This window comes from Gymnoscopelus microlampas (assembly GCF_963454915.1).
Source record: "Gymnoscopelus microlampas genome assembly, chromosome: 5".
Lineage (NCBI taxonomy): Eukaryota > Metazoa > Chordata > Actinopteri > Myctophiformes > Myctophidae > Gymnoscopelus > Gymnoscopelus microlampas.
In genome coordinates this window covers 17,834,350-17,860,794 of record NC_139942.1, presented here as the reverse complement: position 1 = coordinate 17,860,794, position 26,445 = coordinate 17,834,350, and the positions used below count along the sequence as shown (strand labels likewise).

Genomic DNA, 26,445 nt, shown 5'->3' with positions numbered 1-26,445 from the left:
ACATGTACTGCAACTCCTGACACAACCGCATGTTATTGTAATCACTTCATTTAGTCGTTCTGAAACGCTTCCGACAACGGCCGATCTACGCACTCGCACGCATTGTGAGGTTGTAGATCCGCTATTTCCGAACATTTAGACCTATTTTGTGGTGCCACAGATCGAAAGCCCATTCATTTTCCACATAGGAAATATTTATATTAATTGTTGATCCTGGTGAATCATCACCATAAAACATTTGATTCTGTGTCAAAAGATATTTGAAAAACGTAAAAAAGGGTATTTATTTGATAATATAATAAAATATCCAAATATTCATTGACACAGAATCAAATGTTTTATGGTCATGATTCACCAGGAGCCTGGATGGCTTGGTTCCAGGCTTAAAATAACTCATATAAATATTTTTTGGGGAAATCTCTATGGGAAAAATGAATGGGCTTTCGATCGGTGGCACCACAAAATGGCCGCCACTGCTATGCCCTACAGTGACTCACGCCCCAAAAATAGAGAGGCCGGGGGGGTGAAGTGGTTCAGTAGCCGGTTCCTCTGAGAGCGGTCGGTTCCATTTGTACACTCAGAGTACATTTGTACCACACATGCGATAGGAGTGCACTACAAGCTAGACGGCTGGACAAGCCTTTCTGTTTATCGGCAGCAACCAGAGAGGAGAGCGAAAAAATTCAAGCCAGGAGGAGAAGGAACAGACCCCCCCTCCTCCTCCTCCTCCTCCTACAATCGCTTTAATTGAAGGAGAGAGAGAGAGATAGAGAGAGAAAGAGGGTAGGAAGAATGGAAAATCCGTTTATGATCCCCATTCGTCAATAATGATAATAACGAAGACGACGTCTGGAGAGAGCATCAACATCATCATCTCTTTAGGAAGCATCCGTTTTTATATCCATCACATTTTAGTCTCTTGTTGTCTCGTCTTTTCCAGAGCCATCATCATGGATCGGACCACCTCTTGGGCTTTGTGTGGTGTGGGTGTGTGTGCCCTGGCACCACACAGGGTCATTTCACATTTACTGTAACAACGCCATTTCCGGAGTCTCTTTCCCACTTGCAAACACTGAACATCACCAACCCCCCCGCCCCCCCCCCCACCCCTTTCAATTGATTCGGTCTGAGTGAAAGCAGTGAGGTAATAGATCCTGTAATAATGACCCCCCCCCCCCCCCCCCCATTTCATTTTGGACCGACCCGACATTGTCCTTTCTCCCTCTCTTGCAAGAGAGAACGCACACACACACACACACACACACACACACACACACACACACACACCTATTAGTACAGCATCGATTCTCAAGTTCTTTTTAATTTCAAGGACCAACCCCAGTTTGATATGCATTAGACCACAGACCACAGACCCCCCATTTGAGAACATTATTTTCAATCTCTGGGGAGCGGGGACCCCGATCTTACACTATGAAATGCTCAGGGTTTAATTCAACTCTGAGAGTCTAACAAATGGAACCGAATGGACCCTCGGGAGTCGGGTCCAATCGGTTCCATTCGTACGCTCTCTCAAAGAGTTACAGACCCCCCGTTAAGGGTCCATTTGGCGGTCCCACGGACCCCGACGACGTTGGTTGAGAACCACTGACCCCACCACAACAAGTACATCGAAAAGAAAAAAAAACGACAAACTTTTTAATCCTACACAAAGGCCGCCTTACAGGGGTAGGTGTTAAAGTAATAGGGTTTACACAGGAGCGTCACTTTCACCGCCGTGCAGTACAGCCTCCCGAGGAGCCCCGAGGTCCGCTCCCTGACCCGCGGGTCCGTCGCCGCCGCCCACAGGGCGTGGATGTCCTCCACGTGGCCGTGCGACGTCATCATCCGCTCGTAGATGCACGGGTGGTACGGCGCCTTGCCCTCGCCCGAGAAGTAGACGTGGTCGCGCGGCGACACGCCCATGGCGTTGGCGCAGATGCCCATGAAGACGTCGTCGATGTAGATGGAGGCGTTGAGGGTGAGCGTGGCGCGGCGGATCTTCTCCGCCACGTCGCGGGACACCACGTAGCCCGCCCCGGCCGTGTAGTCCGGGTACGCCGACCACTGGTACATCTCGAAGGGCACGTAGTACTTGCTGTCCCGCCGGCGGATGGGCGGCGCGCCGCGGTGCACGCGGCCGATCCAGAAGTCCGACACGCCCCGGGCGGCCTCGTCCTGCCACAAGGTACAAGGTGTTGTTCAGTGGTGTAAAGTATCAAAGTACATTTACTCAAGTATTGTACTTAAGTACAATTTTGAGTTATTTTTACTTTACTGGAGTATTTTCAATTTTCAGTTCTTTTACTTCTACTCCACTACATCTCAGAGGCAAATGTTGTACTTTTACTCCACTACAATTGTTTGAAAACCTTAGTTACTAGTTACTTTGCAGATATAAATTATTACATTATAAAACATGCATTAACCACTTTAGCCCTATTTTATACCTAGGCTATTTGAAAATAGCCGATCTACAAGCTCACAACGCGTCGCATCGCGACGCGTTGTGAGCTTGTAGATCTGCTATTTTCAAACCTTTAGTACTTTTACTTTTGGTACTTTAAGTACATTTTGATACCAATACTTTTGTACTTTTACTCAAGTAAATTTTAAATTCCCGACTTTTACTTGTAACAGAGTACTTCTACATTGCAGTATTGATACTTTCACTTAAGTAAAACAAGTGAGTACTTTTTCCACCACTGGTGTTGTTCAGAGATCGTGATTGATCATCGATTGATTGTTGAGTAATAACCATTTAATTGTTTTTGGTATTGAATGTTGGAACAGATGAATACAAATAATTTCTGTTTGCCTTTTTGGCTTTGTGGAACACAAAATTGCACAGGATGTCAAATGTATGACAAATAACTGAAGAAAAGGCCATGCATTTCATAATCGTACCCTTCCAAACATAAAAAAAAAAATCACACCCTGTGTGAAATGAGTGATGCCTTTGATGAGCCCCGTATTGACCCCCGTATTGATGTTGTCATCAATGTTTGTGGACAGACATACATACATACATACATACGGACACACGGACAAAGTCATGTATAGGAGTGGTTGCCTTCGGCACCACTCAAAAATAGCGTAAATAGCTGATCTACAAGCAGATAGTAGATCGGCTAATCACGCCATTTTTCAGCAGATTCATTTGCAAAGATGCATGGAAACAATGATGACGATTTATGCAAAAATAATTGCCATTATCTCAAATGATTGTGACCAGGCCTACCTGCAGGTAGCCGACCAGGTTGGGCATGTGGACGAATATGTCGTCGTCGGCCGTCATGAGGAAGCGTGCGTGGGCACAGCGGTCGTGCGCCCAGCGGAACTGCATGATCAGCTTCAGGGTCAGGTTGTGGAAGGAGTCCATGAAGTCCTCAACAATCAACGAGAATCAAGAATCAACGTTAGTGTCACAGCACAGGTTTACAGGTGGAAGGAAGTGGGGGGATTTTTGCTATTCATAGTTTGCAGGAAAAAGCAAGGACAGAGAGAGAGAGCAAGGAGAAAACATAAGAAAGAAACAGGTTAAAAGAAAAATCTGTGATATGTAAATAATAGCATATAGCATAAAACATTAGCAGGGATGTACAGGAGGTTAGACATAAGGTGCAAAAAGTAGCAGGTATGTACAGGAGGTTAGACATAAGGTGGCTAAAAGAAGCAGGTATATATGTACGGTTAGATAAACCTTTTGTTACCACCGCGCTCTGACTCATCTGGAATCCGATAGCGATATCCTCTTGGACCAATGACATTTAAATAAGTGATGGGTCGCACTTTCTTCTCCATGTCAAATAAGGGACAAACGTTTCAGCTATCCACTGACTAAGGCTGGATAGACGAAACGTTTTCCCCTTATTGACATGGAGAAGAAATAAAATAAATTAACTCACTCATGTCATTCTGAGTGCGCTCCATCACTTATCTAACTATATGTGAGGATAGAAATAAGGTGCTAAAAGAAGCAGGTATGTACGCGAGGTTAGACGTAAGGTGCAAAAAGTAGCAGGTACATACATGAGGTTAGAAATACGGTGCCAAAAAAAAAGAAAAGTACATTTCTAGGAAGGCTGTAAAGTACTGAGTAATTTTAAGCCCACTCCACACCAATGATTCGCCATGCAACTCCTTGCAACATGCAACTACTTGCAACATTATCCCCAATGGCAGTTGCAAGGACTTGCATTAGTTGCGACTAGTTACATTGGTGTGGTTTGGCCTTTAGGTTGGCTGTTTTCTTTCCTTCCCTAAAATGCAATTGGCCACACGTCTGCTCTCACACTAGCCGTGTTTGCAAGAAGTAGCAGGCATGTACATGAGGTTAGAAATAAAGTGCAAAAAGTAGCAGGCATGTACATGAGGTTAACCCATTAAGACCTGGAACCGTGTCATTTTTAGATTTGAGCTAAAAAGCATTATTTTACACTTTGGGCTATTCAAAAATAGCAGATATACAAGCTCATAGCGCGGCACCGAGTGCCGCGCTATGAGCTTGTAGATCTGCTATTTTTGAAAAATCGTGAAAATGTGTGCAAATCTTTGAAATATATATATATTTAAAGCGAACATTTTTAACTCAAATCTTTGCTTCTGGGGGTCCCTGGAACAAAATATTTTGATGGGGGTCCGCGGCCAAATACATATAATTTTGGGGGTCCTGGACATGAAAAAGATAGAGCACCACTGATATAGAAACATTCGTTTTTCAGAATACTGTTGAGATTTAGGAGACATGTAGAATCGGCTTCAGGTCTCAATGGGTTAAACATAAGGTGCAGGTCTTTATACCTGCTGGATCAGGTCGCCGTGCAGGCGGTCCTCGCGGTTGAGCGCCTCCTGGAGGCCGACCCCGCTCTTCTTGCTCCACAGGGGCTCCTGTGGCTCGACGCGCGGCGCCCCCAGGACGAACACCACCTTGACCGTGACGCCCAGGGACCGCTGGATGTAGGTCTCGTTGCCCCAGGTGGACCTGATGGCCCTCCGGCGGGCCGTGTTCTCCGGGGACGTCTTGACGAAGAGGAGGAGGAGGACGTCCTGCCCCGAGCACTTGTCCGGGTGGTCCAGCAGGAAGCGGAAGTTGCTGAAGCTCTGGGCCTCCTGGCGGGCGATGGTGAAGCTCTTGTTGATGAAGGTGAAGCGGTTCACCAGGTAGCGGTAGGAGTAGGACTTGACGTGACTCACCTGCGGGGATGTCGCCATGACGACATGTTAGTTGACGATTCATTGTTGTACAAATGATTGCAAATTAACGATTTAGTTGTGTTTTGGGCATGCAAAATATATCGTTGCTGTCGGGCAGAAACCGCTTGTTTTTTTTCGTAAATTAATGCACTACTTGATCATACTACAGCGTCACACAAAAGCATCGAGAGTAGCAGTTCCGCTGTAGATCTGCTACTTTTGATGTTTTTTTATTTTATTTCAATCCTGAAAAGTAGCCGTTTTGGACATATGAGGTTTCCACCCGACAAAGACGATATATATATAAATACATAAGATTCAAAATAGCCTTTTAGCCAGCCTTTTTTTAAACAAAACATTTGCACATGGCAGATATGACAAATAACTTAAATGTACACAGAAATGACTAGGGATGTAACGATACCAAAAACTCACGATACGATAATATAACAATAACAAGTCCATATAAAAAATGTGCATGCTCAGAATAAGGATGTTATGGATCATGTGATTAATGAGATGCACTCTGCTTGTTTTGAGGCTTTATGCCACTTTAGTGTGTCTCTTGGTACAGAGCTGGTACAAACACTGTTTTTACTAAAGCTAATGATTGACGGTTGCGATTATGCACCATGCAACTCCTTGCAACATGCAACTCCTTGCGACATGCAACTCCTTGCGACATGCAACTCCTTGCGACGTGCAACTCCTTGCGACATGCAACTCTTTGCGACACGCAACTCCTTGCAACATGCAACTCCTTGCGACATGCAACTCCTCGCAACATGCAACTCCTTTCAACATGCAACGACTTGCAACATGCAACTCCTTGAAACATGTAAGTCCTTGCGACACGCAACTACTTGCAACATGCAACTCCTTGCAACATGCAACTCCTTGCGACACGCAACTACTTGCAACCATTATCCCCAATGGCAGTTGCAAGGAGTTGCATTGGTGCGGTTGACCTTAAACGGTTTTGTTGCAAGGAGTTGCGACAAGTTGCATTGGTGTGGTTTGGCCTTTAGGTTGGCTGTTTGTTTTTCTTCCCTAAAATGCAATTGACCACACGTCTCACACTAGCCGTGCTTCTGGCTCGCCTCTTTGTTACATCTTGTATGGGTGTACGAGGAGTAACATCATTTAGTTCTGGTTCCTCAGTAATTTCTATGTTTTTATATAGGTGTTTCTGCAAGCTTTGCATAACGTAGCGGTTCTACAAGCAAGCAGATCAGTGCATGCAGTGCAGGTGGTTTCAGAGAGTTACAGTACTTTTCTGAAACAAGAGTTACAAGGTCCTATAAATTCATTGTGAAAACATTACAGCAATTCATTGATATAAAAAGGAAGAAATGTACTTCTATTTTACTTGTACTTTAAGGATTCATCAAAGTAGGGGGTACCAGGGAGTCCCCAGTAAAATGTGTTAATATAGCGTCACAATCATTTTAACGTTTTATACTTTGGCTATTAAAAAATAGCAGATATACAAGCTCATAGTGCGGCACTCTATGAGCTTGTAGATCTGCTATTTTTGAAAGATCTTGAAAATGTGTGCAAACCTTTGAATATATATTTTTTAAAGCCAACATTTGTAACTCAAATCTTTGCGTCCCTGGAACAAAATATTTGAGATGGGGGGTCCGCGGCCAAATACATGTCATTTTGGGGGTCCTTGACGTGAAAAAGTTTGAGAACCACTGGCGTAGACTCACCACGCTGCTGTCCAGCTGCTCCCAGGACACCATCAGCACCGACAGCACCAGACACGTGGTCATCAGCTGCACGCACTGGCACTTGCGAATGCGACGGAAGTTCACAAACATCCTGGAATCCGTTCCGTCAGGTCCTGCTGTGTGCGAGTGCGGGGAAGAGGGGAAGGTAGCGGCAGTTGGGGCGGACGACGACAGCGTTGCTCGGGTGACTCTGAGACTTTGGGCTCGCCGGGAGTTCCATCATAGGTTCTTGTTGCACATGCAGCTACGAAGAGGGCGATTGGCCGTCAGCGAAGGGGAGGGGAAAGGAGGGGAGGAGGAGGGGAGGAGGAGGGGGGAGACTCACGGGGTGCGACGGGAAACCGTGTTCATCATCGTGGCAGGCAGAATCACTCTGGCTTCATCATCAGCATCATAGCGGCAGGGGACTCATCTTGTCCTCTCCGAGCCGCGGCGCCATACTTCTGAAATGGAACACAGGATGATTATCGTTGCTGTCGGGGGCAGAGAGCTCTTATCTCCATGTTTTAACTTTTTGTGTTTGTTTTCGTAAATTAACTACAGCGACACACTAAAAGCATCAAAAGTAGCAGATCCACAAGCTCGAAACACAGCGTGACGTGACGCGTTTTGAGCTTGTCCATCTGCCATTTTTGAATTTTAATCCTTAAAAGTAACAGTTTTGGACGTATGAGGGTTTCCACCTGACAGAGACGATTATGTTTACTGTTGTGATGAAACCAGATGAGGTGCGATAAAACTCACTCTACTCCAAAAGCAAACAAGAGTGCATCAATTATCAAACTTCTAAAGTCACTTAACTTCTACCAGTTACAGCATGAGGCAATGCTAAAAAGCAGCAGTGGCAAGCTTCCTCATTTGGATGTAAATTAACCACAAATGGTCAATCAAGCACGAAGTCAACTAATGTCTTCATACTGCGGTTTCTACATTGAACTAACAGTACTGATGAATACAATGTTGGCTGGCCTCTCATGGCCCACAAAGTGTTAACAACCACTTTAAAGGGAAATCATTAATAAAATCATTATCGTCATTTTAACTTGATCATAAAAAATGATATGGGAATCAAATGGAAATGACTGCACTCTAATGCACTTAACCTTTCATTAGTAAAATATTTTGTTTACTGCCAGAACAGAATAACTAACGCGAGACGCCACTGTAGAAGGCCATAAACCTCCTATCTCCATATTCTAACTTTTTGCGTTTCTTTGTAAATGAATGCCCTACTTGATCATACTACAGCGTCGCACAAAAGTAGCAGATCCACAAGCTCCATCTGCTACTTTTAACATTTTTTAATTTGAATCCTGAAAAATACGTTTTTTTTAAGCATTAGCACCTAAGATCTTTTCTGAACAATTCTTCCTGAGGGTACAACCATGGTACCACAGCAGTGTTGTAGCAAGTATGAAAAAGGACAGTTTTTGACGATGGCTGCATCTGAATTCAGTTTCTGTTGCACAGGTGCTGCTTAGGCAATTATTTTTGCATAATCGTCAGAATAGTTATTTGGCTATTTCTGCTATTTTTAAACGATATTTCAAATTATACTATTATTACATTTATGCATGGACTGTTCTTGCCAAAGTGCATCATTTATTTTGTTCAGTGATAGCGGCCATTGTCAGTCATTTCTTCACATCTTATCTCCAGAGTATAACTTTTTGTGTTTTGAGCTTGTAGACCTGTGACTTTTTTTAACTCATTCAGTGCCACTGGCCAAAATTCATTGTAAAAAAAAAAACATTCAGTGCCACAGCCAAAATTCATTGTAAAAAAAAAAGTGCTTAGGAGCCGAGATACAGCCTTTTTCAGTAAGAAGTTAAACAAGAAGTGAATGGAGCAGAACATTTTCAAATCATCATATCTTGGGTTCTGAACATTTTTTTCCCCAAAAAAAAATTATAAATTGGATTTTTTTGGACGTTTTATACGTCCTGTGGCACAGGGCTTATTACATAGGACGTATTTTACGTCCTGTGGCACTGGATGAGTTTGAATTTGAATCCTGAAAAGTAACAGTTTTGGACATATGAGGTTTCCGCACGAAAGGGACGATATGCAAGTCATTATCGCCCCGTGCAATTTGTGTTTTCAAAGCCAAAAAAAAGGCAAACAGAAATGTATAATTTTGATCAATACAGCATCTTCCTACGTTCAATGAAAATAGCACGATTAGATCGTCGATCACAAATATTTGCACGACAATTATTCGCCAACTAAAAAAGAATCACGATAACAACCTAGTACTAGTAGAGCATCAACAATAGCTGAGGAGTCCAAAAAAAACGTGTGGGGGGGTCACTGAATGCAACAGCCAACACAGCAAATGCGATGCTGCAGGCCGCGCTATAATGGAGGGGTTTAAGGTGTAGACCCAGTGAAAATCGCTGAGAGCCGTGGAAAGCACTCCGACACAATGGAGAGCATCAGAATAGCTCCGGAGGGCACAATGCTAGGATGAGAATAGCCCTTCCGCCCGGGCCCTGGGGCTATCCAGGGTGGGATCACGCATGGCCCCTGGGCTCCTGTGACTCCCATCGCGGTGGGCCGAGAGCCTTTTTTTAACATCATTAGAGGGCCCCGCTGCTTAATGGGGTCATTGGCTTAGAGTGGCTCTCTCTTTTCTGTCTGCCTGATAATGAGAGTGGAAACGGCACCTAACCTCAAGGTTCACCGTCAGCGCAGGTCCTCATACACACAAGAGAAAATAAGTCTTTGCGTTTTTTCGTAAATTAATGCCCTATACTTGATCACACTACAGCGTCCCACAAAAGCATTCCAAAGTAGCAGATATACAAGCTCGAAACGCTGCGAGAAACGGCGCGTTTTGAGCGTTTCGAGGAACATGAAGAACCATGCACTAAATAAAATGGTTCTTTGGCAGGTGATGGTTCTTCGTGAAACCATATATCCTTTTAAAGTACCTTTTAAGAACGACGTGTACTGTATCGCGGAGGAGAGATATTTCCATGCGGCATACAGGATAATAATCTCACTGAATGTCAATGTGTTATGGTTCACCCGTCAACGTTTGTTGTGTCATAATATAGCCGACACACATGACTGTCGATGTTTGTTTTGTAATGAGATACTGAGGGCTGGATGTTTATTGCCCAAAGACACCGAGATTATGATGAGAGGTGTTAGACTATGAACTAAAGCAGTGGTGGGTTTTACCATAAGATCTACCTACCGGTCGATCCCAAGGGGCTTGTTGGTCGATTGTGGAGCAATTTGAAATCCCAGACACAAATATCCATTCATATTGATTGTCCAATCATGCTCAGGTCAGGGCTTCAACTATCCATATTTTTTTATTTATCGAATGATCAAGCGCTTTATAATATATATTTTTTCATTTTGTATATCAACGAATCATTTAGTTGCCCAATAGTGTCGTGCAAAAATCGTGAAAATAGCCAATCTACAAGCTCACACTGTATCATACGGTATTTGTGACGCGTTGTGAGCTTGTAGATCAGTTTTATTTTATTATTTGAATTTCTTTTTTAATTCCGCCTGTAATAACATGCCCAAAATAGGGATAGATTTATCGATTATTTTATTAACTTCTCGATTGTTTTTGAATAATCAATTGAATTAATTAGTTTGATTAACTGTTGCCATCCTAGGTCAGGTTTGCTGGTTTCAATGTGAACCCCAACAGATCATATCAGGGGAGTGGCACGGCATGAATTAACACAAGAATGATACTGGTCTTTGCAACTGGAGCCCACAGTGTGCCAGTGTATTCCTTTGTTTTACATTTAACACAAGAATGGCCCTGGTCGCATATTAACACTCCAGATGTGTTGCAGTATTTGGCCGTGGACCCCCATCTGAAAATGTTTTGTGCCAGGGACATCCAGAAGAGAAGATTTGAGTCAAAATTATTCAAAACGTTTCAAACACTTTCAAGATTTTTCAAAGATGTTCAAAAATAGCAGATGTGCATGCTCGCAGTGCAGCATGAAGTGACGTGCTGTGAGCTTGTATATCTGCTATTTTTTTTAAAATATGGATAAAGGGGTTAAAATGATAGTTATGCTGTATGAACAAATTTTGCTGGGGACCCTCTGGAACCACCTCAAGGACCCCTGGCCTGGGGGTCCCCAGACCCGACTGTTTTAAGCCACAAATGAGACTACTGGGACCAGAATAATGTTTGCTCATGTCACATGGAAAACATGCTCGTCTCGTCAGCAACAACTGCAACGCAACGGTTAAGAAAGGGTTTCTGACAAACTAGACTGACCAGACTTTAACCATAAACAGTATGCACTGTGCATGAAACTGGATATACTGTTGTCAGCAGCGTTTTAAAAGTCCCACAAAGTTTAGCATTATTGTTTGATGTGCCTCACACTTTTGTATTGTATTTTGCCTTTATTACTATTTATATTAAACTACTGACATTGTATTTTTTTAGTTTGTTCTTCTTCCTCTTTTGTTATTTCCTTTTTCCTGTTTGCACAATTCTAATCAGCAGCCTATAATAAGACGTCAACGTGGTGGTGGTTTACACTGTCTGGCGATGGTTGATCTCACCAGCCTTTGAAAAATGGCAGAGTATCTCTCGCACAACAGTTAATCTAACCCATTGATTTAATCAATTATAGAACATAATCAATAACTTAATGAAAGAATCGACTAATAATGGATCCCTTATAGGCCAACAGTAAAAATAAAAATAAAACAATTATTAGTGATAATAGCCGATCTACAAGCTCACAATGCATCGCGATGCGACGCGTCAGGAGCTTGTAGATCGGCTATTTTCACTGATTTTAGAGATAATGTAATCCTTAATCTTTTTGTTGATATATCATTTATTGATACAGTATACCGGCTATAAAAAAATACACTTAGATGTTTGGATTAATCAAAAAAGAAAGTAAGAAAAAAACTAAAGAATGGATAGTCACAGCCCTCTATCTCGTGCCTGTTGGTGATTTGTTATATCCTGATGGCTGCTTGGTACAAAATGAATTTCCGCAAGGACAATAAAGTCTCTATCTGTCTGTTGCCCCTATCCACCCCTGAACTACAGCATAGCGGAGCCTCCAGGAAGACTGGAATTGACTAATGAGCCTTCCAAAAGGTCAAGGTGTCACGGTGCGTTGTTCACTGTTATGTCATGTGTACAGGTACACTACAGTCAAATGATTCTGTTCTGGCTCCTCACACATTGTAACAGCATTAACCCATTGAGACCTGAGGCCGCTTCTAAACATTTTCAAAATCCTAAAAAAAAAATCGGGAAAAAATATTTAAAAAATATTTTTTACGATTTTTCAAAAATAGCAGATCTACAAGTTCATAGCGCGGCACTCGGTGCCGCGCTATGAGCTTGTATATCTGCTATTTTTGAATAGCCAAAGACATCTAAAGTGACACAGATGCGTTCCTGGTATCAATGGGTTAATAATTAACAACAAGGAGGGGGCAAAAAAGGAATAATCAAGAAAGAGAAGAGTTTGACCATTGTCCTGTTGTTGAACTACTTGAATCCCAGCATCCCCGTTCTGGGGCAAACATTTTGCACACAAAAAAATGCCGATCTACAAGCTCACAACGCATCGCAGTGCAACGCGCTGTGAGGTTGTAGATCGGCTATTTTCTGTGAAAAGACTTAGTTTCGACGGAAAAAAACAGAGCGGACCTAGTATAGAGCCCTGGGGGACGCCGGTCAACTACGTGGTTTTCAAGGTGCTTGAAGGTGCTGTGTGCAAAGTTCTTATCGTAGGTTATACACACCTGCTATAAACATGTGTGCAAGCAAAAGCTGTAAAATGAAGTGACAGAAGATGAGTCAACTTATTACTAATAATAATAATAATGATGGCTCTCATGCATTGAGGGAGGCATGAGCTCGGCCCTGGCCTCCCTAGGTTGGCAGAGGGAGTGTAGTGCCCAGGATTACATAGACAATTGGCACTGGGTGTAAAAAATGGGGTTACAAAATCGTGGGCTAAAAATGTAAGAGGAAATAATGAATTACAATGGGAGAGGGAGAACCCCACTTGATAACGGCCATATACCTAAAAAAAAAATATATCAATTATTTTTCCAAGCTATACCATGCTTGGATTATAATATGCTTTTGACTTATGCTGACAGTTAAAACTACAGTGTTGGTTTAAACGGTTTAAAAAGTAGATATGAAACTTATTGGTTTGGCCTCACAGCATCCTGTATTAGTTTTAAACAGTTTAAAAAGTAGATATGAAACTAATGGGTTTGGCCTCACAGCATCCTGTATAAGCTTTAATCCCTATATCGTCTCTGTCGGGTGGACACCTCATATGTCCAAAACTGTTACTTTTCAGGATTCAAATTCAAAAACGGCAAAAGTAGCAGATGTACAAGCTCAAAACGCATCTACACCGAAAATAGCCCATCAGTTGTGAGCTTGGAGATCGGCTATTTTCGACAGACGTTCGGCCCCGGAACATGGCCGCTAGTGTTCATGTGTGTTAAAGGGTTCTCTCTGTGACCACCTTGTTAATCAATAACTAGACTGGAGAAAATGAAATAACTGCCGTTCACGATTTGATTCCATGCAAATAAATGTGGCTATTCAAAAATAAAGGACGGTGTACATGTACTTTGTGTTTTTAGACAGTACTCAGTACAACCACAGTTTAACGATTAAGCTTTAGGTTGTTGTCGTTATTAACCATTTAAACCCTATAGCTGACAGGAGTCCCCTAAGGTTCTGTACTAGTCCCCCTCCTTTTTTTCTCCTCTAGATCATCTGCGCCAAAAGTAGCTAATCTACAAACGTGCCGCATTGCGGGGTTGTAGACCTGCTACTTTATTTTTTATTTTATTTTTTTATATTGCAATCCCATTTTTTTCACCCAGTGCCAATTGTGTGAGTAATTCTGGGCGCTACACTCCCTCTGCCAGCCTAGGGAGAGCCCAGAGCCGTGCTCATGCCTCCTTCAATGCATGAGAGCTAGCAAGCCTCCTTATCACCTGACAGGGGGGGGGTTTCCCCGGTAGGACGTATAGCGTGTGGAAGGAACACGTTATTCCAACCAGTTCCTTTCTCCTCCATCAGGCGCCCCGGCTGACCAGGGGGAGGCAGTATAGAGAACACGATTACTGCATGTTTTTTTGTGAGGGTACCTACCCTGGGAGACACGGGGAGAACACTGTGCTAGGGTTCAAATCTTTTAAAAATGGATCATTTCAAGCTCATCTAGTCTGAACTGGATTGGGCGCTGGGCAGGCCCTATACAAGCTGAGCTTGTAAATCTTTTTTTTTTTGAAAAATCGTGAAAATGTGTGCAAATCTTTGAATTTATATATTTTTACTGAAATCTTTGCTTCTGGGGGGTCCCACTCCCTGGAACAACATATTTTGAGATGGGGGTCCGCGGCAAAATACATAAAATGTTGGGGGCTCTTGACATGAAAAGGTTTGAGAACCACTGATACTGTATATAGCAACATAAGGTTTAAAAAAAACTGTTAGGATTTAGAAGACATTTGCAGAATCTCCAGAAGCAAAGAGTTTGAGTTACAAATGTTCGCTTTAAAAAAAAATATATATATTCAAAGACTTGTCATGATTTTTCAAAGAAAATAGCAGATCTACAAGATCATAGCGCGGCACTCTGTGCCGCGCTATGATCTTGTAGATCTGCTATTTTTGAATAGCCAAAGTATAAGATTAAAGTGGTTAAAAAAATCTAAAATGACAGATGCTTTCCCGATCTTAAGGGGTTAATGTGTTCACGTTGAGAGAGAGAGAGAGAGAGAGATAATATATGGTAACAGTGAACTGTGTCACTGTGGCCCAGCGGACAGTATAGACCTCATCATCAAGGGCTGACAGGTGCTCAGTGTGAACTGCCAACAACGTGAGCGTCCTCATTTTACACTGCCTTGTTTGCAGCACAGGACAAAAACACACCAGGAGCTGTGTGTGTGTGTGTGTGTGTGTAAAACAAATGACACAAGTAAACACAAGAAATATCTGTTGCTGTCGGGCAGAAACCTCTTATCTCCATATTCTAACTTTTTGAGTTTTTTTTCATAAATTAAACGCCCTACTTGGTCATGTTACAGCGTCACACAAAAGTATAAAAAATAGCAGATTCGCAAGCACTTGAGCTTGTCGATTTTATTTTAATCTCGAAAGGTAACAGTTTGAGGTTACCACCTGACAGAGACGATATACAGAACACACAAACACCGAAACACTCAAATATACACTCTAAAGGGCCTACATGCTAACTCTTTAACTGCCAGAGTATATACAGTACATTCATTAAAAGAGTAGTTCACTCAAAAAATGTATTCTTTTCTATCAATTACACACCATATGAAGCCTTGAATTCATGGAGATTGTTTTGTTTTTGTTGCATTCCTGAGCCAATAATTTGATGTCTCCGGTACGAGACTACTACCGAGTCTCCTACTGATCGATGACCAGGTCAACAAATTGTTGGCTTAGGAATGCGACAAAAACTAAAAACGGGGTGTGTAATTGATAGAAAATAAGTATTTTTTTGGGTGAACTACTCCTTTAACCACTTACTAGACCCTCTGTACTTGACCTGAGTTGCACTGTACTTGGTGCGTTCTTTTTCCATAGCCGTAGATCGGCTATTGTGTGCGAATGTTCCCCCCAGAATATTAGGGATGCTTGGGTTCAAGTGGTTAACTCAGTGGCTACCACCTTTTGTGGATCAGGGCCCACTTGACAAAACTTAACATCTTGACCTCTTAACACAAGTGGTCAGATGGGTGGGCCGCGTGGAACATTGTTAAAAAAAAAAACGCAGATCTACAAGCTCACAATGTGTCTCAACGCGACTAGTTTTGAGCTTGTAGATCTGCTAATTTAGGCAAAGAAGTGAAAAAGGAGGAGGGCAAGTACAGAACCCTGGGGGACCCCGGTCAATGAAGTATATAGGGTTTAGGTTTAAAAATAGGTATAAATTGGTTGCATATATCGCAAACAGGTTTTCAATAGTAGTCGTCACATATAGAGGAATATATCTAAAATACTGTATATTGAGAAGTTATATGTATGTTTTCATACGAGTTATCAGGCGTGCCGTTACCTATTTAAATTTCTATGTATGATTGCTACACTACGATATATTTAAATTGTCAGTTGTTTCTGTTTGTCAAACAAACTGTACGCGTGTGCTAGAATAATTGTGGATAAGTGATTTCTTAACTCTTTTATTGTTAGAAATGTACACATGCGCTAGAATAACTAACGGTGGGTGGGAGAGGGTGAGCAAGCTATCTGTGTATGAATGTATCTGTATACTTGTATTGAATGTATCTACGTATGTATCTCGTTCATGTTTTTAAAAATGGAAACATGGAAAATGAGATGCTGCATCTCAAGGGGCTGTCCCTTCAATACAAATCTGAAATCTTATACTTCATATTCCTTATGCTTTTATGGTCTGTCTGATTGATTGAGTGATTGAATACTTTATTAGCAATTAGAAATGTAAACAGCTCGTGGTACAGTCAGACATTAAGGCTAAAGGGATAACACAAAAAAGGGGACTTGTTTACCATTTGTGGTCCTGTATGTATTCATAGCATAAAACATTAACACAATAATACATGTCATCAATACAAAAGACTATGTACAAAGGAGAAAAAGGAGAAACGGCAGCAGTGAATGCCCCTTTGGTCTCCTGATAGATTCAGGCCAATTTTGAGAGAAACCAGCAATACACACGCTATAATGAATGGTGTCAGGGCTCACTGATCACTATCACAATGTCACAGTGTTTGCCTACAGTTGCCCTGGGGGGGCCTGTTTGTTGTTTAACCTAATAGAAAGGGTGTTGTCTTTTTGTCTAACAACAACCCGTCCTGTGAACCGACACTTCCATGAGGTTTTTTTGTTGCGCTCGACTCGTCACAAACCTGAGGCGATGTGAAAGTAAACCCCCCTCCGTCCCCTCCACCACACCCCGCCCCCTCCACCCACCCACCCACCCGTCCACGCTGTGTGGTAGCGTCGTTCCCTTCTCCACCCCGCCCGCCCGCTCAGTTCGGTCGGTGGGGTCTAATGACAAGCCCCTGTGTGAAAGTGAGCCATCCCGCCAAGCATAGCTCCCAAGTCACAGCTTGTATAAATAGATTTCTCATGGGGAGGGAGGGAGGGAGGGATTACTAGACTTTTAGTCAATTGGACCCCCCCCCCCCCCACCCCCACCCCCCCGAGTTAATTCGGTACTTGGACCACTCTTTTCTTATACCAAATCTCTTGGCCGTCCAGATAGCCGTTCTACCATCTGCAATTGTTTGGTATATGAATAATGCTGGGGTTCAGGAGGTCAAAATGGAAACAGACAAAAGACACAATAAAATACAGGAGTGCCACCACTCACTCACTCACTCACTCACTCACTCACTCACTCACTCACTCACTCACTCACTCACTCACTCACTCACTCACTCACCGGTAACAGATGATATCAGCCTGTTGTTTGATGTGTATCCTCCACACGCAGCCGTTCTCCCATCCAGACTCTTCTTCTCTCCTGTACAGATCCACTCCCTCTTTCTTTCTCTCTCTCTCTCCTTCCTCAGCACGTAACTTCTTTCACATTGACTTTTCCACTGATGATGACAGGTCTGGGAGTGACGATCGCTCTGTTGTCAAAGAAGCCAGGCGTCAAATTGGCAGTTGAGACGTGTGTGTGTGTGTGTGTGTGTGTGTGTGTGTGTGTGTGTGTGTGTGTGTGTGTGTGTGTGGAGAGAGGGGGTGAGTGTTTGTGGTGTGCATGCGTGGTGCGCAGGCATGGGTGCATGTGTGTGTGTGTGTGTGTGTGTGTGTGTATTTGCGGTTTTCTGTTGCGAGCCTTTCTCACTGAGCCGAGCGTCCCTGCGAGGGTGGAGTGCTAAAAGTCCTCTGCTTATTATAATGCATTCTGGTTGCCTAGGTTCCTACTGGCTCTCTCTCTCTCTCCCCTCCCTCTACTATCAGTGTGGGGGTGGGCAGGCGGTCGCTCGGCATGTAGGTGGAAGGGGAGAGAGAGAGAGGGAGGGGAGGAAGCCAGCTGCGGGAAAGTAACCAAGTAGATTTATTCAACTGTACTTAAGTAAGGATTTTTAGGGACTTCTACTTTATTTGAGTACTTTGCCAATTTAAAACAAATATTGTTATAGTTTTACTCCACTACATCTGCGAGGAAAATGTTGTACTTTTTACTCTGCTGCTATTATTTGACAGTTTCAGTTTCTAGTTACTTTGCAGATTTCAGATTGCTAATACAAAAACGTACATTAACCACTTACCCCTTTTACACGCGGCCGAAAATAGCCGATCTACAAGCATTGCGAGCTTGTAGATCTACTATTTTTGACCTGCTTTTACTTTGGTATTCTAAGTATATTTCGATGCCAATACTTTTTGCACTTTTAAAAGTGAAAAAAAAAATATATATACTTTTTTTTTTTTTAAATACAGGCCCTTTTCCTTGCGGTATCGCCACTTTTACTCAAGTAAAAGTTACTTTATAAGTACTTCGTTCCCGCACTGGGAGGAGGAAGCGGGGGACAGATGAGATACGAGTGGGAGATATCTGCCCTTCTTGCCTTTGTCTCAGCAATTTCCTCAGGCAGTGACTAACAGAAAGGTGGAGTCACGGTCAACAATGGTCATCAACGGCCAAAATGACACAATAAGGTTTTCACTCAAACCTCGCCAGGATTTAATACCAATTATTATAGCGTCTCTGTCGGGGTGGGAAACCTCACATGTCCACAAACGGTTACTTTTCAGGATTCAAATTCAAAAGTGGCAGATCTAGGAAGAGCAGTGGTTCTTTGGGGGGGGGGGGGGGGTGTACCAGGGGGTCCCCAGCGAAATTAGTTAACATATAGCGTCACAATCATTTTTACCACTTAGCTTTGGCTATTCAAAAATAGCAGATCTACAAGCTCATAGCGCGGCACCGAGTGCCGCGCTATGAGCTTGTAGATCTGCTATTTTTTTTTCAAATCTTGAAAATGTGTGCAAATCTTTGAATATATATATTTTCTAAAGCGAACATTTTTAACACAAATCTTTGGTTCAGTGGGGGTCCCCGGAACAAAACATTTTCAGATGGGGGTCAACGGCCAAATGTATATCAATTTAGGGGTGGTCCTTGGCATGAAAAAGGTTGAAAGACCACTGAAGCAGGGCGTTCATCTTACGAAAAAACACAATAAAGTTAGAATATGGAGATAAGAGGTTTCGGCCGGACAGCAACCGTAGGAGGAAGGATGCCAGGTTTAGCTCGCTCAGGAAGAGAGGGAGCAAAAAAATAGGATTTCCGCGAGCACAATTAAGATGGCTTCCTGCTGATGATGCTGTAATGATGACTTATACAGCTGGGTGACGATTGTGTTTTATTCACCGATTTATCTGTTAGAGCAGTGGTTCTCAAACGTTTTTCAAGTCAAGGACCCCCAAATGAATATGTGCCTGCGGATCCCCCATCTGAGAAGGTGTTGTGCCGGGGACCCCCATACAAGAGGAGTTTTTTAAATCTTTCAAAAAATATTCCAAAAATATTCAAACATTTTCAAGATTTATTTTAACCGATGAAGACCAGAGGCCGTTTCTACTAGTTTTACTACTACTCTAGTTTTTGAAAGTTGACGTTTTTTGACAAATTACACACTTTTTCATGTCAAAGACCCCCACAATTATATGTATTTGGCCGCGGACCCCCATCTCAAAATATTTTCTTCCAGGGACCCCCCAGTAGCAAAGATTTGAGTTACAAATGTTAATGTGTTAAAGTAGTTAATGTATGTTAAAAAAAAACCTCTGTTTTCGGGAAAGAGTGCTACTGTACCAGGCGAACCAATAAGGAAAAATTTCAAATAACCCTCCCTGCCTCTGAATACAGTGACCAAACATGGAAGCCACCCACACCCACCCACCCACCCACCCACCCACCCACCCACCCACACACACACACACACACACACACACACACACACACACACACACACACACACACACACACACACACACACACACACACACACACACACACACACACAAAATAAACCAAAGATTCACAGAAAACTAAATAAGGAACAGAGATACTATACACACCTCACTGGTTACTGCCGCCTTGCTGAGTGAGTGAATCACACACACAGTCTTGAGACAGCAGGGGTGTGGGGCGGAGTACAGTGGTGTAAAGTAACTAAGTACATTTACTCAAGTGCTGTGCTCAAGTACACTTTTGAGCTACTTTTACTTTACTGGAGTATTTCCAATTGTCTATACTTTTACTTCTACTCCACTACATCTCAGAGGCAAATATTGTACTTTTACTCCACTACAACTATTTGAAAACTTTAGTTACTAGTTACTTGGCAGATATAAATTATTACATTACAAAACATACATCTATACCTAGGCCATTTGAAAACAGAAGATCTACAAGCTCACAACGCGTCGCTGTGAGCTTGTAGATCTGCTATTTTCAAACATTTTAGTACTTTTACTTTTGGCACTTCAAGTATATTTTGATGCCAATACTTTTGTACTTTTACTCAAGCAAAATCTTGAACACAGGCCTTTCACGTGTAACGGAGTATTTTTATATTGTGGTATTGGTACTTTTACTTAAAAGCAAAGTAAAATATCTGAGTACTTCTTCCACCACTGTGAATCACACAGTCTTGAGACAGCAGGGGGTGGAGGACTGTAGGTCACTCACTAAACAGGTCAAAAAACAGGAAACTCAAGTTGAAGTGGTGTTGTTGGGGTTTTATGATGATGATCATGCTGGTGCTGGTGGTGTCAGGCAGCATGACAGCAGCAGACTTTTTTATTAGCTAAAACCATTATTTTATACTTTGGGCTATTCAAAAATAGCAGATATACAAGCTCGTATTGAACATTTTGTACAAATCTTTGAATATACATATATTCTTCTATATACATACTATATATTTTTTTTAAACAACATTTTTAACTCAATCTGGAACAAAATGTTTTACAAATGTTTGCTTTAAAAATATATATATTCAAAGATTTGCATTTTCACGATTTTTCAAAAATAGCAGATATACAGGCTCATAGCGCGGCACTAAAATGACAGAGATACTTTCCCGGGTCTGAATGGGTATAAAGACGGCCTTAGGCCAGCCCTTTATCTCCACTGTTAACTATCCCTCAAGAATACACTGGTGGGTTCTCAAAAGTCTGCGGACCCCCAGGGGTCCGTCCTTGAAGGGGGTTTCCCAGCCAAATGAGACAACAGTCTAAACCAGGGGTCTTCAACAGATGGGCCCGGGGGGCCCTAAGTGGTCCTCAGAGTTATTAGAGGGGTGGGGGCGCCAAATCTTGTGTGTGATACGTTTTCCTTTTTGTGACATTAACCACTTGAACCCTAGAATCCCTATTCTGGGGGCGAATAGATTTGGTGCCAAGTGGGGAAAAAGAGCAGACCAAGTACAGAGCCCAAAGGTCAAGTTTAACGAAAATTGCGGGTTTAAGTGGTTAAATGTCTGAAAATACACATTAACATGACAACACTGATGATAGCGCTGTCTAACAAGTCTATGAAGACATCTATGAAAAAGTTGAATCTGTAGCACAATTTTATACAAGGGGTCCTTGGCCTGAAGAAACGCTGAAGACCCCTGGCCTAAACATATTAAAGCCCTATTTTATATTTTGGCTATTCGAAAATGCCAGATCTACAAGCTCACAACACGTCACGATGTGAGCTTGTAGATCTATTCATATATATATATATACACACACACACACACACACACACACACATCTTGACAAATCTTCTCTACCTCTTTTCAAACGGACGTCCGCGGCTAAATTTGGGGGTCTTTGACAAGAAAATGTTTGAGAGCCACTGCTTCAAGATGATTAAAAATGGATTCATTCGGGGCAGGAGACAAACTATTTGAACCATTTCTGTACTAAACCTTCAAATCATCAGGGATGTACTTGACCGACTTGAATGTGTCAAGCACATGCCATGTGACATCTGCTTTCATAATTACGATGAACACATGATCGTCTGATTCACCCTCGTTTTCAGCTAATTTTAACTTGGGTAAAAAAAGGTTACTTGCGTCACCACTTTAAAAAAAATGCTGAAGCATGCACTACTAGGGCCTAATGATTAAGCTTTAGCCATCATCATCATCACAGGGCTGTGATTCAGTTCATCACTGATATCAACAACCAAGTTGTGATACTTTAATGAGGGCTGTCAGTAATGCCATGATGTCAAATGACATTATGTATTGCACACAATGTTCAGGAAATACTAGTACACACACACACACACACACACACACACACACACACACACACACACACACACACACACACACACACACACACACACACACACACACACACACACACACACACACACACACACACACACACACACACGTACGAACGATTGGTTAAGGATATTGTATGAATGTATTTATTGTTGACTATTTCTTTGCATGTCTCTGCTACAACCTCCCCCCCAAAAAACACTAAACAAACAAACAAACAAAAACAGGTGGCAATCATTTGCACTCAAAGCACCCTAATGGAAATAAGCTCTCAAGCTTGTTTTAGTTGCGTATATGTTCATATGCATTTTGTCAATAAAAACATGAATCAATTAATCCATTAATACCTGGAACGCATCTGTGTCATTTTTTATTTGAGCTAAAAAAAAAACATAATTGTACACTTTGGCTATTAAAAAAATGCAGATCTACAAGCTCATAGCGTGGCACCGAGTGTCGCGCTATGAGCTTGTAGATCTATTTTTGAAAAATCGTGAAAATGTGAGCAAATCTTTGAATATATATTCTTTTAAAGTGAACATTTTTTACTCAAATCTTTGCTTGTGGGGGGTCCCTGGAATAAAATATTTTTTAGATGGGGGTCGGCGGCCAAATTCATATCATTTTGGGGGCCCTTGACATGAAAAGGTTTGAGCACCACTGATATGGAAACATAGGTTTTTCAGAAAACTGTTGGTATTTAGAAGACATTAGTAGAATCAGCTTCGGGTCTTAGTTAATGGGTTAATCCATACATAGTTACATACAGTACATAATAGATACCAGGATGCAATTTATGACTCTTCCTTGTCAAGGAAAGACACAGAAACCCAGCATGCGGGACCAGCCCATAGCGCAGATAAAACACACCCAGCAATAAATACATCCAAGATATAGTTCAAGGTAAGCATAATAGATAACGGTGTGTGTGCGCGCGTGTGTGTACTTGCACTACTAGAGAAACTAGAAAAATGTCTGGTTGGAGTTCTGCCAGAAATATACATAGTTTTGCGGCCGTGTCGGGCACTGAAAATAGCCGATCTACAAGCACACAAGGCATCGCAGTATGATACGTCGTGTGCTTGAAGATCGGTTATTTGGGGGGGTTTAGGGTTAAAAAGGGCAAAGAAAAAGCATTTATGGTGTCCTAAAAGGCTGATGTCCTCTTAAGTATAGTAATACAAACATGGGTGTGTGTGTGTGTGTGTATGTATAGTACATGTGTGTCTATATACTGTACGTGTTCAGCGTGTCTGCTCACCGTGGCATGTGCCAACATGTTGGATCTATAGTGTGAAACATGTGTGTACCTACTACCTATAGGCTTCCCCAATAGGTCAGCCAGGAGTTGAAGAATTTTAACGTGTTGCCCCTCCAAGTTAATGAATATCTAAAAAAAAAACGCAGTTTCAATTCCATGTCAATAATTCAAAAACAAAAGACTGTGTAGGCCTACTTCACTTTTTTTTTTAAGACAGTGCTTAGTTCATCACAGTCTAATGATAAGCTGTATTGTTGTCACAGTCACTGTGTTAACCACACCAACCCTAGCCTAGCGTCCCTATTCTGGGGGGCGAACGTTTGGCCGAAAATAGTCGATCTACAAGCTAGATCTGCTATTCTCAACAAAGAGATTTTGGTGTGTAGAGCAAGGGTTCCACTAAACCTTTCAGGCCGCGACCCCTGAAAATAATCATATTTGAACTTGGAATTGTAGGAGTTCTGTTGAGGCATTACATTTTGTTTGAGTCGGTTCCACAGAACGTTGTGAAAATAGCCGATCTACAAGCTCACAACGCCTCGCACTGCGAGGCGTTGTGAGCTTGTAGATCGGCTATTTTCACAATGTTTGCCTCTTTCTTACGTAATATTTGACAATTTGGCCAATTTGGTATTAAAAAAAGGTATTTAAAGTCCTTAAATTGTCACTTTAGAGATGTGCAGACACCCTGTCTCCACTACTGTATGTTGGTTTGTTTACTGTTGAGTGAGAAAACAATGTTACACATTAAGCTAATCATCTGGGGACCGCCGCCCCAAAACATAATTTGGGGACCCCCAGTTTGGGGGAAAACAGGAGTGGACCTAGAATAACAATGGTTCTCAAAGGAGGGGTCCAAATGGCCTAATCATGCATAACAATGGGACCCCCGTGGGACCCCAGCCGTGTGCCTCATGGTCCATAGTGTGAATGATAAAGTTAGTGGGGTAGCTGGATCCTATGACAATGAAGTCCCATGAGTCCATTCAGACAAAGTAAGTACGGTTCAGATTCAGTGCCGATGTCAAATTACATTATACAGTATGGTCGTGCACAAATGGGTCTTTTCATTTTGTCTGACACACACACACACACACATAATCTTTTTCTAAAGAAACCACTTGCTGTGTATGTGTGTGAGAGAGAGAGAGAGAGAGAGAGAGAGAGAGAGAGAGAGAGAGAGAGAGAAAGAGAGAGAGAAAGAGAGAGAGAAAGAGAGAGAGAGAGAGAGAGAGAGAGAGAGAGAGAGAGAGAGAGAAAGAGAAAGAGAAAGAGAGAGAAGACACTCAAGGGACAAAAACGTTTACAATCTAATTTGTACCTCAATGGCAGCAATCAGCCTTTTCTAATTTGGTTTCTGTTGCGCACGCGCGCATGCACACACACACACACACACACACACACACACACACACACACACACACACCTCCATGAAAGCAGGACCAGCTATATCATCCTGGTATTTCTAACAAAACAATCCACTTTCTTTCTTCTTACTGCAAGAAATGTCTTGATGAACAGATTGAGGTTGCAACGTTAAAGAGCAGACAGTCTACTCCTGTTGCTCAAACCGGATCGTAGGATGCCTGTCCTGTCCTGTCCTGTCGACACACTATCATTTAAAGTAACTAATAAATAACCAGAACAAACCGGTGGACATTCTTATAGTTTGGTGACAACAGATTGAACGGTTAGACTAATCTGTGAATGATTGACTTGGATCATCAAGACACTATCATGAGATGTATTTCATAGAGTCCAGACTTTTACTCTGTGGTGTAAAGTAATTAAGTACATTTACTACTGTACTTAAGTACAACTTTGAGGTATTTGTACTTTACTTGAGTATTTCCAATTTCCAGTACTTTTACATCTACTCCACTACACCTCGGAAGCAAATATTGTACTTTTACTCCAACCCTATTTTATACCTAGGCTATTTGAAAATATAAGATCTACAAGCTTAAGGCATGGCATCGCGACCTGTTGTAAGCTTGTAGATCAGCTATTTTCAAATATTTTAGTACTTTTACTTTTGGTACTTTCAAGTACATTTTGATGCCAATACTTTTGAACTTTCACTCAAGTACATTTTTCATTCTGGACTTTTACTTATTTACTTGTTATTTCTATATTGCAGTATTGGTACTTTTACTTAAGTAAAGAATTTGAGTACTTTTCACACCACTGCTTTTTTTTGGGGGCGTGGACCCAGAAGCCTGAATGGAGACAGGTCTCCCTGTTACACTTGCAAAAGTCAGACTCATATAAAACACATCTATGACTATGATAGTCTTGATCCAAGGCTATTAGATAAGTGGTGCAGGGCGCGTGCACACCGTGCAAGCGTGATCCAGCAACACAAACACATTCTGTTCAAACATTCTGTTTCAGTTTGCTTTAAAGAAAGAATCCTCATCATAATTACTATACCTGTAACTCAATACACGTCCTCCATGTTGGCACAAGTTCAGGGAAACATGATGTGCAGGTGCTTCCTCTTCATGCTGATGTTAAGCAGCGGTATGGTTATTATTATAATGTGTGTGTGTGTGTGCGTGTGTGCGTGTGTGTGTGCACTGTTGATAACTTCACACTCTAGTTGACTTAGCAGAAGAACTGTCGAGCTGACAGGAAAGTATGATTGACTGTGTTGCCAGATTTTGCGAGAGAAATAAGCAACCAGGTCTACGAAAACAAGCCCAAAAGAAGTGACTGGGCCTGACAGACAGTTGCAGATCTACAAGCTCACAACGCGTCGTGATGCGACGCGTTGTGAGCTTGTGGATCAGCTATTTTCAACAACAACAAACAAACAAAAAGAAAATGTGAAACATTTGGAATATTTTTGAAACATTTTAAAGAAATAGTTCACCCCAAAACATTACTTATTTTCTATCAATTGAACATCCCATGAAGCATTGAATT

The 26,445-nt window shown here is 42.1% G+C and overlaps 1 protein-coding gene across 3 annotated transcripts; it reads right to left on the bottom strand.

Moving 5' to 3' along the window:
- Positions 1–1,205: 1,205 nt before the first annotated feature.
- Positions 1,206–26,074, bottom strand: LOC311046255 (lactosylceramide 1,3-N-acetyl-beta-D-glucosaminyltransferase A-like). Of its 3 annotated transcripts, none has more exons than XM_084058464.1 (6): positions 25,951–26,074; positions 17,390–17,582; positions 6,909–7,372; positions 4,801–5,193; positions 3,239–3,385; positions 1,206–2,175 (listed from the first exon to the last, which is right to left on the bottom strand). In XM_084058464.1, exons 3-6 carry the CDS (start codon positions 7,017–7,019, stop codon positions 1,663–1,665), a joined length of 1,164 nt encoding a protein of 387 aa, XP_083914590.1. In that variant the 5' UTR covers positions 7,020–7,372; positions 17,390–17,582; positions 25,951–26,074; the 3' UTR covers positions 1,206–1,662. The 3 variants fall into 3 exon arrangements, with proteins under 3 accessions (XP_083914590.1, XP_083914592.1, XP_083914591.1); XM_084058466.1 differs by having other exon boundaries at positions 6,909–7,369; XM_084058465.1 differs by lacking the exon at positions 25,951–26,074 and having other exon boundaries at positions 17,390–17,791.
- Between the last annotated feature and the right edge of the window lie 371 nt (positions 26,075–26,445).